The following is a 17,727-nucleotide window of genomic DNA, read 5'->3' on the forward strand; positions in this document are numbered from 1 at the left end:
TTGACCTAATGCATAGCAGCTCTTTTCACTGTGGAATTTACACATTATATCATAAATTTAGGAAACTTCTACTTTCACCTGTAGACAAATTCTATTGCAAGGGGAATTGCTTTCTTTTTCCCTTAGCCAGATGACTTGTTCTGTAAAGGAATATTTTTGGTCTTTTGGATGTGCTAATTTAAAAGTCAACAATAGGCAAGTCATAGTACCTAGTCCCTAAAAAGTAAAAAACTGTCCTTTAATTATTGGCTAAAATCTATTAAGCCTATCTTATAACTTCCAATGTATAAGCATTTAAACTGATTGAAGACTCTGCCTGTAGAAAAAGTCAAAAACACTGTGGTGCGATTTTAAGTGTATTTTGAAAATGTGTGTTAGAGTTGATACATTGGTTTCTCTGTGAATCTTTTGATTCTGAAACTGCCACAGATGGAGACTAAGCTGTTGGTTACCTTTGACAAAATCCTATCTGTTCCTAAGTTGTAATGGTCTGTTTTTCTTTTTATCAAACAATTCTTAAACTATGAATAGGAAAAAGTTCTTCAGAAAATTCTGCTTAATATAAATGCTTTTGTAAATGAGCATTAAAAAAACCTTTGGAAGTAGAACCACTCATTTTGCTGTCTTGGCTAGAAATATTTACTCTTACAGGTTTTTGTAAGAAATAGAATTCTGTTCATTTTCATCATTGAGGAAAAGCCCAGTAGCCATACTCTACCTGAAGTTGAATTAAGCTTTGTCATGTGTGTGGACGATGGAAAAGCAAATCTGATAAAGTATTACTCCATACATTGTAAGAATGTGCCTCCTAGGACTTAATTTAATTTCCTTGGTCTATGATGTCAAGATGGCATTTTAAATAACCCTGGCAGTCAGAGGTGAGAAAAAATGGTTTAGATAAAAAGGTGGATTCAAATAAACTCTTGAGCTTTTAAAATGCTCCAGAGGGAAATCGCTATTCATTGTACTGTGGTTTTATCTATTGCCAGTGTTGGTAGTACTGAAATAACATGGAAGAGATTGTTCTCATTGTGGATTATGTTTATTTATTTATTTTTTGTCAAGTTTATGATTTTTTTCTGGCAGACAAAAAAAAGTTTTCTCAACAATTTTAATTACCCATTTTGTATGTATTTCATATATGTTATTATAAAGTATATGTTTGCTAATCCTGTTAGTGGTAAAGTATAATGTCTAAAATATTCCATATGTGATAAAGCACGCAGACAGTCCAGACTGTCTGTACCTAGGCTGTCAGTCCAGAGGCTGAAAGTCTAATCTCTAATTTGTGGTGCTCTTGACTTTCTTGCTGTATGTTTTGCATTCTTTTTTTGTGGCTTATTGAAAAATTATTAAGATGTATTACACTTGAATGAGGAATGGTGGCTGCAGCTTGAAAGATTCAAGAATATGGGACAAGTTGCTGTAGACAGCAAGAAGCAGGGCAGGGGGGATCATGGATGTCAGTCCTAGGATCAAAAGCCATTCCAGTGGTTACTTCAGCAAAGCCTTCCAGTTGATTTCATTAGCCCTGTAAGAAGGTGAGACCTGGCTCACACAGTTCTGTGCATAACCAAGTCACTGAACTGTGCTAATTGTGTGTAAGTAATTGGAAGCAGGAATTTGTCTGTTCCCAACAACTATCCTTAGTAAACCAAGTAGATGCGTTTTCCTATAAAATTGCTATATTTTTCTAAGATGTTCTAAACAGAAAAAGAAGTTCTAGCCTCTTTTTATTATGAGCTGCTATTCATAAACTTTAGAGGAGCAGGTACCTCAGAGATCAGATATAATGTTAGGTTCTTCTCCTCATCGTTGAGAAAGGAGTTACATTCTGATTCTTGAGGGAATATGGCCTCACTAATTAAAAATGGAAACATGAAGTGCATACCACAACCTCCACATGTATATAGATTTTATAGTCTTAACCGATACAGGCTTACGCATGCCTCTCTGAAGAGGTCTTATGTATATTCTAAGGACTGCAGCTCTGACTGAAATCCTGTTGTTCCCTTGTACCACCAAAAAAAATAGTAAATGATTTTTCATAGTGTATTTAGACTATGAAATGTAAATGAATGAACCAGTGATTGCATGATTCTTGCTCTGAATGGAGTGCATGGTAGCTGCCTCTCAAAGTTCTGGCAGTTCTTCAAATTAGTTTGAAGATTTTGTAGAGACATAAAACAGTGTGAGAGAACATCATTTCATCATGGCCTGGTAAGATCACAATTAAGCATTTCACCATCCAGAATATGGATGAATGGCTTGTTATATTTACACCAAGAATTTTGTTATAAACTGAAATGTAAATGGAAAAATGAAGGAAGACAATGCTATTTGTTGATACAGAATTTGTAGAGCCAATTGAGGTTTGCAGAAACAATACCATTAGTATTAGCAGTACTTCTGAGTGTGGTATGGCATAATGTACCGTACATGCTCTTATATAATGCCTTGTCTTTTTCTCTCTCTTCCTTTCTTATCTCTCCACAGTGCTGCATACCCAAGGTCCTATTGATGGCAGTCTGTATGCAAAAGTAAGAAAGAAGAGTTCTTCAGACAGCAGCATCCCTGGTGTTGCTCAGGGTGTTCCTGTGACAAGCAGTCCCGATCACAGTGACCATACTCTGTCTGTCAGCAGCGATTCGGGACACTCAACAGCTTCCATCAGGACAGACAAAACCGAGGAGCGCCTTGTGCCAGGCGTCAAACGGGGGCTGAGCCCACAAGAGAAGGCAGAACTGGACCAGCTACTTAGTGGCTTTGGTTTGGAGGATTCTGTCAGCAACACCAAAGATATGACTGATGCTGGAAGCAAGTACAATGGGACTCGCCACATAGTGCCAGCTCAGGTTCATGTGAATGGAAACACCAAACTGAAGGACAGGGAGACTGATATTTTGGATGACGAAATGCCTAATCATGATCTTCACAGTGTGGACAGCATTGGGACTTTGTCTTCATCAGAGGGGCAGCAATCTACCCACCTAGGGAATCTGAGTTGCCACAAGAGCAGTCAGAACTCCCTTCTCTCAGATGGCTTTGGAAGTAACACTGGGGAGGACCATCACGGTGTTATTGCCCCAGACCTGGGAATTGGTGTGGATCCCCTCTATGAGAGATCATTTGGAAGCACTGAGCCGAAGTCAACTCAGCAACTGCAAAGGAATCCTTCAGTTTCACCCCAGCCTCAAGCCTATGGCCCAAGTAACTACTCTACTCAGACCTGGGTTCGCCAGCAGCAGATGGTCACTGCTCACCAGTATGGTTTTGTCCCAGAGAATGAAATGCGGATTGGCATTCATAACACGGTGGAGAATTCAGGCAATGTCCAGAGCCAGTCCCGAGTTCCAGGCACACCAACACACGGCCCCAGTAGTAGAGATGCTGTGCAGAGGGGGCTAGGAAGTATACCAGGTGTTTCCGGAGCTGCAGAACATGCTAGCAATGAGAGTTTTAAGCTGGGGCCGGTGTCACAGAGGGATGCAAATAGCCTGGATCTCAGAGTGAATGCAGGGGACTTGCCAGCTTCTCCAACTTTGGATATTGATCAGTCTATTGAACAACTGAACAGGCTGATCTTGGAATTAGACCCTACGTTTGAACCTATCCCAACCCGCATTAACACTGTCACCAGGGACACAGATCAAGTAAATGGTTTCACCAGCCTTAATGTGGGTGTGGAAGAGCTTGGCAGGAGCCCTGGCTTCCATGAGAAATTAGAGGTCATAAACAGGAATCCCTCCCAGCATGGTAAGCTGTTGAATATTGTATGGCAATACTGTTTGAATGCTTTTGAATAGTTTTTGAAGTGTTTTTCCCAGCACATCTACTCTTGATATGGTGCTGTAGGACCTCAGATCAAGAATTAAACTTTCAGGATGATTATCAAGGAGTTCTTCCTGATATCCTGATATATAACAGTCCATTATGGAATCACGCTGATTTTAAAAAATGTGGTTTTGAAGATTATTAAATGCCTTTGGATACTTGCTTTTTACACGAGAAAAGTACTGTTCAGCAAATTCTAACCTGCAGATCATCAGTTGTCATTTTTTGCTGCTGTAAGTTAAGAGGATAGGGGAGCAGAATTCCTGTGTGAATTCTACATTACTACATGAGACATTTTTAAAAGGTATCTGTAGTGGAATGTTTCATATTTTTTTGATGTTTTTATATATTTTTTATGATTATTTATGATTTCCACTTAAGGTAGGAGAAAAAGTTAATTTGCTCTTCAAATTTAGCGTAATGCTTTTGTATTAAATTTCTGCACAATACTTTCATGAATATAGTGATCTTTGCCAGTGAGGTATTTTAAAACATATTATTTCTGAAGTGTTGTTCTGTTGAGAAGTACAGAAGTTGCAGTGCTTGCTTACCATCTGCTATCTCTGTATAAGACAACTGAAACCTTTCATTAATGCTGTAGCTGAAACTTGTGACCAGCTTTTTCTGGTCTTGCTTTCATGGTCTGAAGTTCTGTGTGTTCTAATTCCTCTAGCAGAACATATCCACTTCCCTTACTTTCCTCTTCTCCCTCTTCCTACCTCCAGTTTTGATATAATAAAAAATTTGCTTGTTTCTCTGGGATTTGATTGTAAGATCAGCCAGCATGCCAGAACATCTCTGTGGCCTTGTGAACACAAATGAGCTGCTTCAGCTCAAGCCCAATTGGTTATGTCAAACTATTTGATGGTGACCATGCCTAAGTGCAGCACGTGGTTTCTGTTAGTGTGCAAGCCTCACAAGGAACAAGAACAGTGATTTCTCATAAAGGAGGTGAAATTACAACTTTGTATTTAGAAGGGTAACTGAGGACTAAAGAAGTCCAGAAATCCATAGTAAATATGTAAGCTGCTTCACTGTTTGTTTTTAATATGCAGTATATGTTTTGTAACTCTTACGGGATTAAATTAATCAGTTTGTAGTTGTATTGAATCTTTCCAAATGCTTAGCTGATACACAAGTATTGAAAACAAGATTTTTCCAGCAGAAGAAATCTTCTGTTTATTATACAGTAGTATACCAAATTTTGTGCTTAAAAAAGGGCCACATAGAGCAGGCTGCCCAGGACCATGTCCAGACACCTTTTGAATATCTCCAAGATGGGAAATTCCACAATCTCTTTGGACAAGCTTGGTCACCTTCATGGTTAAAAAAAAATATTAAAAAAAAAAAAATAAAATCCTGATATTCAGTTGGAATCTCATTGTGTTTCAGTTTGTGCCCACTGCCTCTTGTCCTGTCACCACTGAAACAGGCCAGGCTCTGTCCTATTGCTCCCTCAGTTCAGGTATTAATGTACATTGATAAGATTCCCAATGCACTTTCATTTAATTAAGTACTTGCAAGCAGTGTTCCATCCAGTATTTTGTTCTGAACTCTACCAAACTCTGAGCAGGTCAACCACTGAAAAGTGTTCAGATATATCAGATTTATTTGCTGCATAAGGCTACAGCAGCCTGGAAGTGTAAGAAAGTTCTTTCTTGGCCTCCAGGGCTAACAAAATACATGTAACGTAGCACAAAGCTGGAAGTACCAGCTTTAATTTCTAGAAATGCTAACATCTCTCTTGGCCACGTTATTGTGTTTAAAAGAAATTATATCATATATTTTTCTTCTTATAAGGCAAATAGAGCGAAGATTAAGAGTTTATAAGGATCTCAGGCTTCAAGGTATATAAGGCTAATTACTAAATGCATTAGGTTTCCTAAGAATTTCTCCTCAATTTTGTGTAGCTTAGTGCCAATAACTATTTAAGTCTTCCTTTATAATTTGTTAGAAAAGATGTTGAAATTCTGATACGCCATTTCAAAAAGCTAGATGAAATTACTTGGTGACACTGCTTTTGCTGTTGTTGTTACTTTTTTTTTTTTTTTTTTTTTTTTTTTATAGTAGATAATTAGGCCAAATATTTCAGGTCAGCATTCAGTGCTCCTACTAGTGAGATCTAATAGAAATATAACTGGCAAATTTTAAATGGGCCCAGTATGCCAGTATGCTTTAATTTGGTCACCTTATGGAAGGCTGGAAAGCAGCTTTTCTGCAAGCATGAAAGGAATTTAGTGCACTCTGTGTTAGCAAAAAAAAACCAACAAAACAAAATATTTTTAGTTGGTAAGTTTGTCTGCAAATGTGATGTCTCAGCCTGACATTATTCTAACAGTTGTGCAGTTTTTGAACTCAAACACCAAAACTGTGCAGCCATATCCAACCTCAGCTCAGTTTTATAATCACACAGAGTATCTCTGTGTGATTTTTTATTTCAGCATATTAGGTATACCTCGTCTAGCAAAACCAGAATAAACTGTTATTTGGATCTTTAAGTCATTTCTTAATTTTTTGCTTGGAGGAAGTACTTCATTCACACTTTAACTCTCCTGAAATCAGATTCTGTTGAAGCTCATAACAAAGCCTTTCATTGACATTAGAGACTTCAGGAGCAAGTTGGCAAGTAAAGGGTTACCCATGCATTTTTAGGGCCAAAAAACAGATGAATGAACTGCATCTACAGTTTAAGCATTGCAGAAAGCCTGAAATGTGTGGAATCCAGGATATAGAATGCAAGACTGAAGGCCTGTGTTGGCCTCTAGTGCTAGCTTTGTCGTATTGAGATTTATGGGCCTCATTCTAGTCATATTTCTAGTAACTTAGGATATTTATGTTTAGAAAAAAAAAACCCTTTAAAAGTTTAACTCTTAAGTGCTTTCTTTACTATTTACCTTGGATTTTTCAAGGCCTTATGCTGCCGCTGTTGCCAGTTTTGAGTAGCAACTTTTAGCCTTAGTAGTCTCTTTGAAACAAGGTGCTAGTATAAAACTTACAAGACTCATAAGATCTGATTGAGGCAGCTACAAAAAGCCTTATATATTCTTACCTGATATTTCCTGGTGGTGGTCCATGTTGAGAAGTTATAGTTTGTTTCCTTGAACACAGCAAAACTGAATGGGTGCTTTTCTTTTGCTGCAGCTCCTAATTTGAAGGTATGTGCAAAGGGTTTATTAGTTAAGGTATCTGGAGATGTAAGCTATACCACCATCATTTGCAATGATTTCTAACTCACAGGATGACATATTTTGGTAAAAGAGGTAGAGAGCAGGGTTAGTAAGGATTTAGATATTTGGCTTTAGCCAGTACCTTTAGGCAGCAGAGTGCATTAAAGATTAAAGACCATTGTTTGCAGCTAGTGTTGGTAGTGTCTAGAGGAGTTTCCATTGTGTAAAAATTGTGTCTCTTGCTCTTGAGTGATAAGCAGCAATTTTGAATGTCCTTTGCCTGCTCTTTGATCCTTTTGAGTATTATTAACAAAGCAATTTGCTGTTGTGTCTAATCTAATTGCAATGCAGCAGACAATTCCCAAGAGGGGTGGCCTTACTTTGCTTCTGCAGTCTGGGGGTATGCATTGCTCTGTTCATCTGTGCGTCTGATATGGCAACTGTGCAGTGGTGGGTGCTGGATTATCTTGTCCATCTGATGGTTTGAAGGTTTTCTTCTGGTTTATTTCTGTGTCAGATCATGAAATGATGTGTGCAAAAAGAGAGTTGAGGACACAGATAGAGGCAGGGAGGCAAGTGACCATTTTAGCAGTTTTTAGATAGATAGGACATAGATAGGTGTATCATGAAACTGCATACTGATATTTTCCTGATAGAACCTGATCTGTAGGAACTTCACTGTGGGGAACACAGTTATTCCTTCGTGTTACTAAACACATTTAGGAAATTATGATTAACGCTAGGGCAAAGCTAAGGGACAGATCAGTTTGGTATTTTAGGGCATTAGCACCAAGACTAAAGTTGGAGAGATCAGGATTATTCCCCTGTCATTTTCTGCATGTGCTTCAGCATGTGGTATTGAAGTAAGTAACATAAAGAACAGCATTTTATTAAAGAAAATATTTTTAAAAGAAATATTCCTTCGTATAGCTTTACTACAATAATAATAACTTTTTAAGTTTGCCTTTAAGTCAAGTGCTAAAATGTTCTATTTTGAGTTTTTCAAGTACCATTCACTTGATAATGGAACTTGACTTTAAAACTGCCCATGGTTCCGAAGGTAAAACAATCTGTATGTGGCATGCTGCCACGTCTGCTTGAAACTGGGAACATTCTGGTTTTCCTTGCTTTAGGAATTATTTACATATCTGGACTTGTCCTGGCTGTTGTATAAGAAATCATTTACGCATACTGTGAACAAAACAAATTGGGGGAAAAGCAGGTTGACTATTAATGAATATTAAGAATGAGGAAGACCTGGAGTGTTTTGCCCTTGATACATCATCTCTTGATGGAAACGGAGCATTCTAGTTGCAAGGAAAAATTCCATGTTACATAGGTTAGATGCAATAGCCAGTATCATTTCATGTCTCCTCTGAATCTAGATGGCAGTTGTAGTTCTGACTGTAAAACACAGATGTTCTGATATTTTGTTTCAAATTGTGCACAGCACTTCAAAAGAGTAAATTTAGAAGTCTAATCCAAACATCACAATATTCTTCTAGCCATATCACTGAATACTGAAAAAGCAACCTGCTGTTCTCAGCTATACATGTATGAGAAAATAGGTAGATACCTCGAAACAGCAGAATTACTCTATTTTGGACTGAGTGGTAAATGTTAACTAGAATTAAAAATAAAAACAGGTAAAAACATAACTCACTGTGTTTGGTAAAGTCAAAAGTGTATTCCTGCATGCTGGGGAGCAAACTAATGTACAGTTTCATGGGAAGATCTTCTCCAGATTTGTTAACACTGATTTCCCTCAGTGGAAGACTGTAAATATGCTATATATGAAAGAACACAAAACCATATCATTTAAGGTAAATGATCGCATAAAATAACAGTAATGCCTTGTTCGTTAGCAATCTGTGGTAAAAGAGCACAGGCGTACTAGATATGGTTTACCTAACCTCTGAGTAGTCTTATGGAATTAACCTGAGCAGGATACTCACTAAGGCAATTAAGTAGCTGTTTCCACTACTTCAGCAACAGGAGGTGTAATTGATAACACAAAGAAATGCTTGCTGACATGGAGATGAAGAAATAACCATAACCAAAACAGTGGTTGACTACTGATCAGTGATGATCAGTCTTACACCATCGAGTTTTAGGGTAAGCCATATGCCCTGTGACTCAAACAGTCCTTCACCTAATGCATATAGAGAAGAGAGAATTAATTGACGTGTGATGGAGGGATTTGGCAGATCAGGGCTGAACTGCGCTGAGATTGAATGGAAATATCCACTAATTGGAGTTGAGTCAATAACAAACTAGTGGAGATGAATGGGATTGATGCATTGTGTGTGTGCCTGAACTGAGTGTTAAATAACGAGAGAGTAGTAGGATTATCTGGTTTCTAGAATTATAGAATGATAGAATGGTTTAGGTTGGAAACGACCTTAAAGATCATCTAATTCCAACCCCCCTGCCATGGGCCCCATTAGACCAGGTTGCACAAAGCCCCATCCAACCTGGCCTTAAATGCTTCCAGGGATGGGGCATGTGCAACTTCTCTGGGCAACCTGTTCCAGGGCCTCACCACCCTCCGAGTGAAGAATTTCTTTGGAATATCTGATCTAAATCTACCCTCTTTTAGTTTAAAAGCATTACTCCTTGTCCTATCACTACACCCCCCTGACAAAGAGTCCCTCTCCTGCTTTCCTGTAGGCCCCCTTGAGGCCGCTATAAGTTCTCCCTGGAGACTTCTCTTCTCCAATGTGAACAACCCCAACTCTCTCAGCCTCTCTTCATAGAAGAGGTGCTCTAGTCCCTTGATGACCTTTGTGGCTGTCCTCTGGACTCGTTCTAATATGTCCATGTCCTTCTTGTGCTGGGGGCCCCAGAGCTGAGTGCAGGACTCCAGGTGGGGTCTCACTAGAACACAGTAGAGTAGAATCATGTCCCTCAGCCTGCCTGCCACGCTTCCTTTGATGCAGTCCAGGATATGGTTGGCTGCCTTGGCTGCAAGCACACATTTCTGCTTGGGATTTCCCCAGCATTTCTGCTGTATTTCCCCTGTATTTCTGCTTGGGATTGCCCCAGCCCACATGCAGGACCTTGCACTTGGCCTGGTACAACTTTGTGAGGTTCACACAGACCCTCCTCTCAAGCCTGTCAAGGTCCCTCTGGATGGCATCCCTTCCCTCCAGTGTGTTGACTGTACCACACAGCCTGGTGTCATCAGCAGACTTGCTGAGGGTGCACTCAATCCCATTGTCCATTTCACCCACAAAAATGTTAAACAGTGCCAGTCCCAAAACTGACTGATGAGGAACAACACCACTCGTCACCGATCTCCACTTGCACATTGACCATAGCTCTTTGAGTGAGATCATTCAGCCAATTCCTTACCCAGTGAGTGGTCTGTCCATCAAATCCATGTCTCTCCAGTTGAGAGACAAGGATTTCATGGGGACAGTGTCAAATGCTTTGCACTATCCAGGTAGATGATGCCAGTTTCTCATGCTATAACTGTCATAGATTTGTCATAGAACTGGCCACCAGATTTGTCAGGCATTGTCTGCCCTTAGTGAAGCCATGCTGGCTTTTACCAATCACCAACTTATTTTCTATGTGCCGTAGCATAGTTTCCAGGAGAAGCTGCTTCGTGATCTTGCCAGGCACAGAGGTGAGACTGACTGGCCTGTAGTTTCCCAGGTCTTCCTTTACATCCTTCTAGCATGAGTGTTCAGAGAATCCATGTCCTTAGACTTCATGTACCTATTTTCAATGCCCGGCAAATAAATGTGTGTGAAGTGAGAATGCACACTGTTGCACATTCATGCCTCTGTTCACTTGTATGTTTCTGCACTGTTTGCAGAATCAGCAGATAAGCAGCTACCACCCCTTTCACACTTCTTCCCAGAGGCTTTTATACACACGTATCCTTGACAAGTTTATCTTTTGACAGTATGTGTTACAGAATGTTCACTGTTTAAAAATAAAAAAAAAAAAAGTGAACTATTTCCTTAAACTTGACTGAGCAAAGTTCTTCAACACAGTTGTCATTCCCTGAAGTGTTTTTCATAATCCCCTCTTTCGAAATTTTTTTTGGTGAAATTGTTGCTGGTTCACTGGCACATCTGGCCCAGTTTTTACAGCTGGATGTATATGATTGTATATGGACTTGCATGTGCAGCTATTTTTTATGTAATTGATGCACTTTTGGCATTTGAATGAACTGTCAAAATGTGGCACATAACTATAAATAAAATTGTGCAAAGTACTGGCTGCTCTTGTAATGGTGTTCTGGATTCTGTCCAAAATGAAGTCTTGGCTTAAGTGCTCATTGTTTTTGAGAACAGGAGGAAGTAGATAATGATCCTTGTTTGTTTATTTAATGTTGCAAGATGTGTCTTAATGAACCATGTAGAACAGTGGTTGAGCTTTTTCACTCAGTGCTATGTGTGTAGCTTGTCAGAGGTAAATCAGTGCTCTGTTTTTGAAAGAAATTATAATTTTTGCTTTTACATGAGCTGAGTTACATAAAGATGAGTTTGGTGGGGTTTCTGGTAGTAAATGAAAATACCATGTAGAGATAATACAGTGCTGCAGTAGTTCTTCATTTTCAGTTTTGGGAAAGTATGCAGCCTGAGGAAATTTCTCTGCAACTTTATGTTCTCTCTTTACTTCACTCTATGCATATTCTTTCGTGTCTAGTAATGTATGATCTTAATCTACTGTTAGAGATCACTTGTAAGACTTGCTTCCTCTAACCAGCCATCTTTTACCACAAGTATTGTCGCTAAGATGTAGGGAAGGAAAGCTAAAACAATTTTTTGATCGTACCTAGAAAACTGAGGAGATGGAGAGGGAGTTGCCGATCTCTTCTCCCTAGTAACCAATGACTGAACACGAGGGAGTATCACAAAGCTGCATCAGGGGAGGTTCAGACTGGTTATTAGGAAAAATTTATTTATTGTGAGGGTGGCCAAACAGTGGAACAGGCTTTCTAGAGATGTGGTTGATACCCCATTTCCATCAGTGTTCAAGAGGTTTTTGGGTAATGGCATGAATAATATGTTTTTACTTTTACTTTTCAGAAACATGTAGCCTGTTTCCATCACCATGATTAAGAGATAAATGTCTGTCTAAGTGAGCATGAGTAAGGGAGGGGCTGTCTTTTCCATAAGATCAAAGTTCTGTTGTTTCTCTCAGCTAATTCTAATCATCTTTTGCATGCATGAGTTATAATTTCCTTTGAATATATTGCCTTAAAACATCCTTAGGTCCTTAATGTGGTGAGTGCAATGCAGATATACAGTTGTTACAGTCTTATATTTTGCAGGAGACTAGATAGTTTTTCAGCTAATAAATACTGCATTAAAGTGGACAAAACCGTCTTCCTTCCCTCCCTCAAGAAAATCCCTACGTCTCTAGATGACATGGAAAATTAATAATAACAAGGTGGCTAAACATCTGCAATATCCTCAGAGGTTATTACTTTATCAAAAATAAATCTTTGAAAATGATTCAAATTATGGTTTCATAAATTACGCTACAGCATATCTACATGCTTCAGACAGAGGAGGAGAAGGAAATAAATCTTTTTTTTTTTTTTTACTTTATTAAATAATAATTTTAAAAAGCATTGAACTATTCCAGATGTTTCCATTCACTGTTATGTTCCATGGGAGAGCAAACCAGTCTACCTGAAAGACCTGAGGTGACAGTTTTTAATTGAAATACAGTTAAAAAAAATGTGGTTTTTAGTTTAAAATGGAGTTTGAATTCAAATGTTTCAGTTAAACTACATTTAGTTAAACTAATTTGTAAGCTAAAGTTAAAAATTGAATTGTAATTGCATTTAGCAGCACTGTAATTTTTTAGTCAATTTATGCCATGTTCATTTCACTCCAGAAATATTTATCGGTCATGTAACTTCCAGGATGTGTTCCTGACAGTAGCATAATTATGACATTTCTCTATGGGTGTAGAGAAATGACTGAGTTTTGCAAGAGGTGTAACACCCATAATTGGCACAGTGTAGAAGGGCCAGGAAGCAAAAGTGTCCAGATGTATGAAGCTGCTCTGTCTTGTGCAGAAAGATTTAATGGCCTACGTGGATTTGGGGTAGAGTTCAGATCATTTAATTTGCTTGTAAGACTATTGGGTTATCAAGTGTCTGAATCCTAGACTACTTCCAGTTCTAAGTAAGCAAAAACAATACTTTGCTTACTCACTATTGTTAAACATGGGACATTTTTTTTGAGAACAAAGAGATTTTTATGACTGCAATAATACTTCCTACTACATTTGAGAAAGGTTAGGACACTGAAGTTATCAGACACTACTCAATCAGCTTTTGTTCTACTTAATCCCTTTGAAACAGTGTTCCTGTAGAGGTAGGGATCTGAACATTTGGGCATAATTGGTGTTTAATACATAAAAGTCGTACCGATTATTTGTTTTAAACCTACACAAGTAGTGTAGGTTTATTTTCAGAAGATAATGCAGCTCACTGATCAGTACAGCGATCCTTTGTGTAGATGAGGAAGTACATTTTAGTTGGAACATTATGCTATAGTTTCTCTTTGGATTAATAACAAGTTATTTCCTCACTCAACTAAGCAGTCAGAGTGCCGGAATCAATTTGCAGAAGGAGTGGTTGTGGAAGGGGATGCCAGTGAATTCACCAAAACCTTTCTGCAGGGAGGCAGGAGACTAGCAGCATGTTATCTGCTGGTATTTCTTATCCAAGCAGGACAAACTCCTGGTTGCTTGCCGGCTTCATGTACTGACCATGTGCTGTCTAGATTATTGAGCTCTGACAGGAGTCAAAGTGGGAATTTGGCAAAATAACAAAGCTGAGTGAGAAGTTTATCCTTTATATGCCACTAAACCTGATGAAATTTAAAAGAGACTGGAGGCAGGAGGCAAATTTTCACGTCCAGCCATCAGTTGAAAGGACATTATATTATATATTTCATGAAACAATGTTCTCTGAATGTATTCTGTATTTTTGTACAATCAAAAATACATCATTTTGTTTCAGCTGGACATACATTTGCTTGTCCTTTCTCCAACACAGCATTTAGCTCAAGTTTTGTCTATCTTTAAAGAGGTTATGTTTTATTTAAATTTACAACAGTGATTGTAAAACTGTTTCTACATTATTAAAATGGAATAGTTTGGTTTAAGTCTAAAGCTGTCTTGAAAGCTTGATCGTTAAGAGTCTTCTATGAAAATCTTGAGTTTCATAGAAGATAAATGGTTCCGGAGAAGGAAATCACTATCGATTTGGATATTGTTCTGGTAATTTATTTATTTTTTAATATGTGGGGCGATCATTAAACACTGCTCTATTAAAAGTTAACTTAAGGACTTCATTTTTTTTCTTGTTGAATTGTTAATCCTCCGGTTGGATTGAATTCCCATGTTTCATGGTAATAGTAGACAGAGTTACGCAAGTCTTTCTAAAATTCTTTGTAAGCAACAGCATCTGGAATTTCTGCAATGCTAACATAATTCTTCCCAGAGTCTTATTTCAACCTTCATGACTATGGTAAGGCCTGTGAAAGGGGCACTGGAAAAACACTGTGGGAGTTTTCACAGTACCTTTCTTGAGAAAAAACAGAGTTTTATTGATCTGTGAGTTGAGCAGGATGATCCTGTTTAATGTCATGCTAAATTGTCCCATAAGTTGAAGCTATGGTGAGAAGCTCACTTGAAGTGCCTCTGCTTTGTCTGTTCCTCTCTATATTCTGCTGTCTGAGACATACTTGTACACAGGAATGATTTCCAAGTCATCTGTCTACAGAGTCTGTTATTTGTTGTGGGTATTATTTTTTAAATCTGTTAAGTTGCGTTAGTTGGTTGATTGATCAAATATATGTATACTAGTAAGCTTTCCTTTTGTTTCTTTGAGTTCTGAAAATTTTCTTTCTTTTTTTTTTTTCTCTTCTCAAATGACCTGGGGTTTTCAGACACAAGCTGCATATACATGGTTTAAATGTTTGACAGATTTTCTTAAAACTATTGATGTCACCTTTTGTGTCTTGTGAAAGGGACATTGTTGAAATGACTATAATATTCCAAAAATACTGTTGTGGAATAAACAAAGTTAAATGAGAAACTAACGTTATTTAAGCTCTCTATCCAGAGAAGATGACAGTAATTGTAATTCGAATATTTAGTTTGACAAGATCTAACGTTTATATTTCAATGCTATAACAATTCATCATGTTTCATATGCATTCTGGAGAGAGACTGGGAGAGTTTAGGTGCTGGTGGTGGTATCCACAATGTATAGAAATGGAAGTTCCCGAGTGTGTTACATGGCAATAACTCCTGATGGTCTGATTTCTGTTGAATAGGCTTTGACACTGTCAAGAGTTTTGGTGGAAAAGAAGAGCATATGGAATACAGAAATCACAATCTGTGTTTCTGAAGACTCATTTTCTTATTTCATTTGTGGAGTAGAGGATACTATATCACTGACTGCACAAAAGTTCCTGTTAATCACCATTTACGTGACTATGACTTGTTCCATCTTTCTTTGTAGTAGGAATTGTATCAGTGAATTTCCATCCAAAGAATTTATGAGAGGGGTCAAATGAATTTTATTTCTAGTGTTGAATATTTTTATGGTTTATAGTTGACAAGGAAAACCAACAGAAAAAAAAATAACGTTAAACAATTTGGAGAAATTTAATACATTGTTGATTATTTACTTTTAAACCACTTCAGAGACTGTAAATTTTCCTAGAAAAATAACCCAATTTTTTAAGTGTTGGTCTAAAACTTGTTGAAGTTATTATTTCCTTCAGTTGGCTTTGTTGGGGCTCAAACTCCAAAATTCTTTTAGCATTGGTAGCATTCCTTTCCAACTAGCTGCAGACTCATGTGTATCTTATCATGGAAAGGGAAGCTGTTTGGATCATTATCTTTCACTGAATGAACATAAGATAACCACTTTATAAACAAGGAATTGGCTGAGCTTCTGAAATGTAAGATTCTTTTCATTTCAATATTTCATGTTATGAAACTTGGTGTCCTTAGTCCTGCTAGAAAAGGGCTATCAGGATAGATTTTTCATTATTTTATTTTTATTTTATTTTATTTTATTTTATTTTATTTTATTTTATTTTATTTTATTTTATTTTATTTTATTTTATTTTATTTTATTTTATTTTATTTTTTAAAAAACTTTCTGAAATTAGCAACTAAGTTTTAGCCCTCTGAAGGTGGGATGACCTTTATGCATCTATTAGATTAATGTACTGATAAGCTGCATTTATGTGGATTACAAAAAACACATTCAGGTACTGCTGGAACATTCATAATTTTAAAATATGTTTGACTTGATAGAACTGTGAGGTCTTAACAACATTGGGACTTTATCTGATCAAGCAGTACACACGAAATGAAAGTAGTCTCAACCAAAAATACTCTGCACAGGAGAGAAAGTACTGGGTGACTAGCACTAGGAGAAGATCTCTGTTCCTTCTGTAAGAGTATTTCAGTGTTGTATGAAAGCCTTCTGAGGCCTGTGTGGAAGCACTAGTGTTGGTTTTCCTTCTTGCCAGCTTCAGGTTAAGTGTATAGTTTTATATAATCAGTTGTGTTTCTGTTGTGAAGAGTGACTTAACTGCATTCTGGTTGTCCACAGTATAGAGTTAGTGGCACTAAAGAGGAGATTAAAAAGATATAAATTTGGAAAAAAATGGGAACCCACTCCCATCTTTGTTATCTTGAGACTACAAGTTTAAAGATACTTGCCTACTTGAGTGATAACTACAAATCAAGGAGTTATCTTACCTATAAAATTTGATTTGTGATTATTTTATTTGTGATGGAATAGGAATGTAAGGGAGTTTCCTACTTTTTTGTTTGTTTTGTTTTGTTGAATGTGAATCTTTTGTTCAGTCAACAGAGATGTCTATAAAAAGATTTTATCACTTACCAGAAGGTTCCTGCAACCACCTTTTCCTATTTACATCTTTCTAAGCTCCAATGCCTTTTAGGTTGTAATGGTAAACATAAAAGTTAATAAGTTAAGAATTATCTCTTGGAATTTTATATTAATGTAATGGTAGTTTTTACTGTGAAACTTTGGTTATTTGAAACACTACTCCAATGCATTACTTAACCAGAAAATGATAGAGTGTATCTGTAAATGTAAACTGAGTCCTTATAAATTAAAAAGTCCTTAATCTGATTTACAAAAATCCATAATAGTATGATTTAATAGTTCTAGTCCCTCATTAGAATTATTTAATACTAAAGCAAAGCAAATACTTATTCATGGTACATTATGGAGCCTGCAGATTATTCAAGGGATAAATTACTGTCAAGTATGTTTTTCACTTATTTGTAGTGGTAACCAGGGTAATATGAGAATCTAGAGACTCCAGAGCATTTTCATCCTATTGTGATCGAATGCATCATACTCTCATACTCTTTCTGTTTTTTTTTTTTTTTTTTTTTTTTCCCCCCCACAAACCACAGCATTTAAAGCCAGTTTGAACAAGTTTATTTTTATGGCTTATTGAAATCTTTTGTATAATACGTTATCACAAAATCATAGAATCATAGAAACATAGAATCATAGAAAGGCTTGGGTTGGAAGAGACTTCGAAGATCATCTGGTTCCAACCTCCCCCCCCCACCATACTCAGGGACACCACCCACTAGATCAGGTTGCTCAGGGCCTCATCTGATGTAATCTTGAACACCTCCAGGGATGGGGCATCCATGTCTCTGGGCAACTTGTTCCAGTGCC

The 17,727-nt window shown here is 37.4% G+C and overlaps 1 protein-coding gene across 7 annotated transcripts in view; it reads left to right on the forward strand.

Annotated features, from left to right (window-relative positions):
• Window positions 1-17,727, forward strand: part of TNS3 (tensin 3) — a 247,381-nt gene that overhangs the window by 169,164 nt on the left and 60,490 nt on the right. For all 7 annotated transcript variants that reach the window (XM_084510046.1, XM_084510042.1, XM_084510044.1 and 4 more), the window contains one exon: window positions 2,497-3,756. In XM_084510046.1, coding sequence (XP_084366172.1) covers window positions 2,497-3,756 — 1,260 coding nt within the window. The remainder of the gene's footprint in view (window positions 1-2,496; window positions 3,757-17,727) is intronic.

Source organism: Aythya ferina (genome assembly GCF_964211825.1).
Source record: "Aythya ferina genome assembly, chromosome: 2".
NCBI lineage: Eukaryota > Metazoa > Chordata > Aves > Anseriformes > Anatidae > Aythya > Aythya ferina.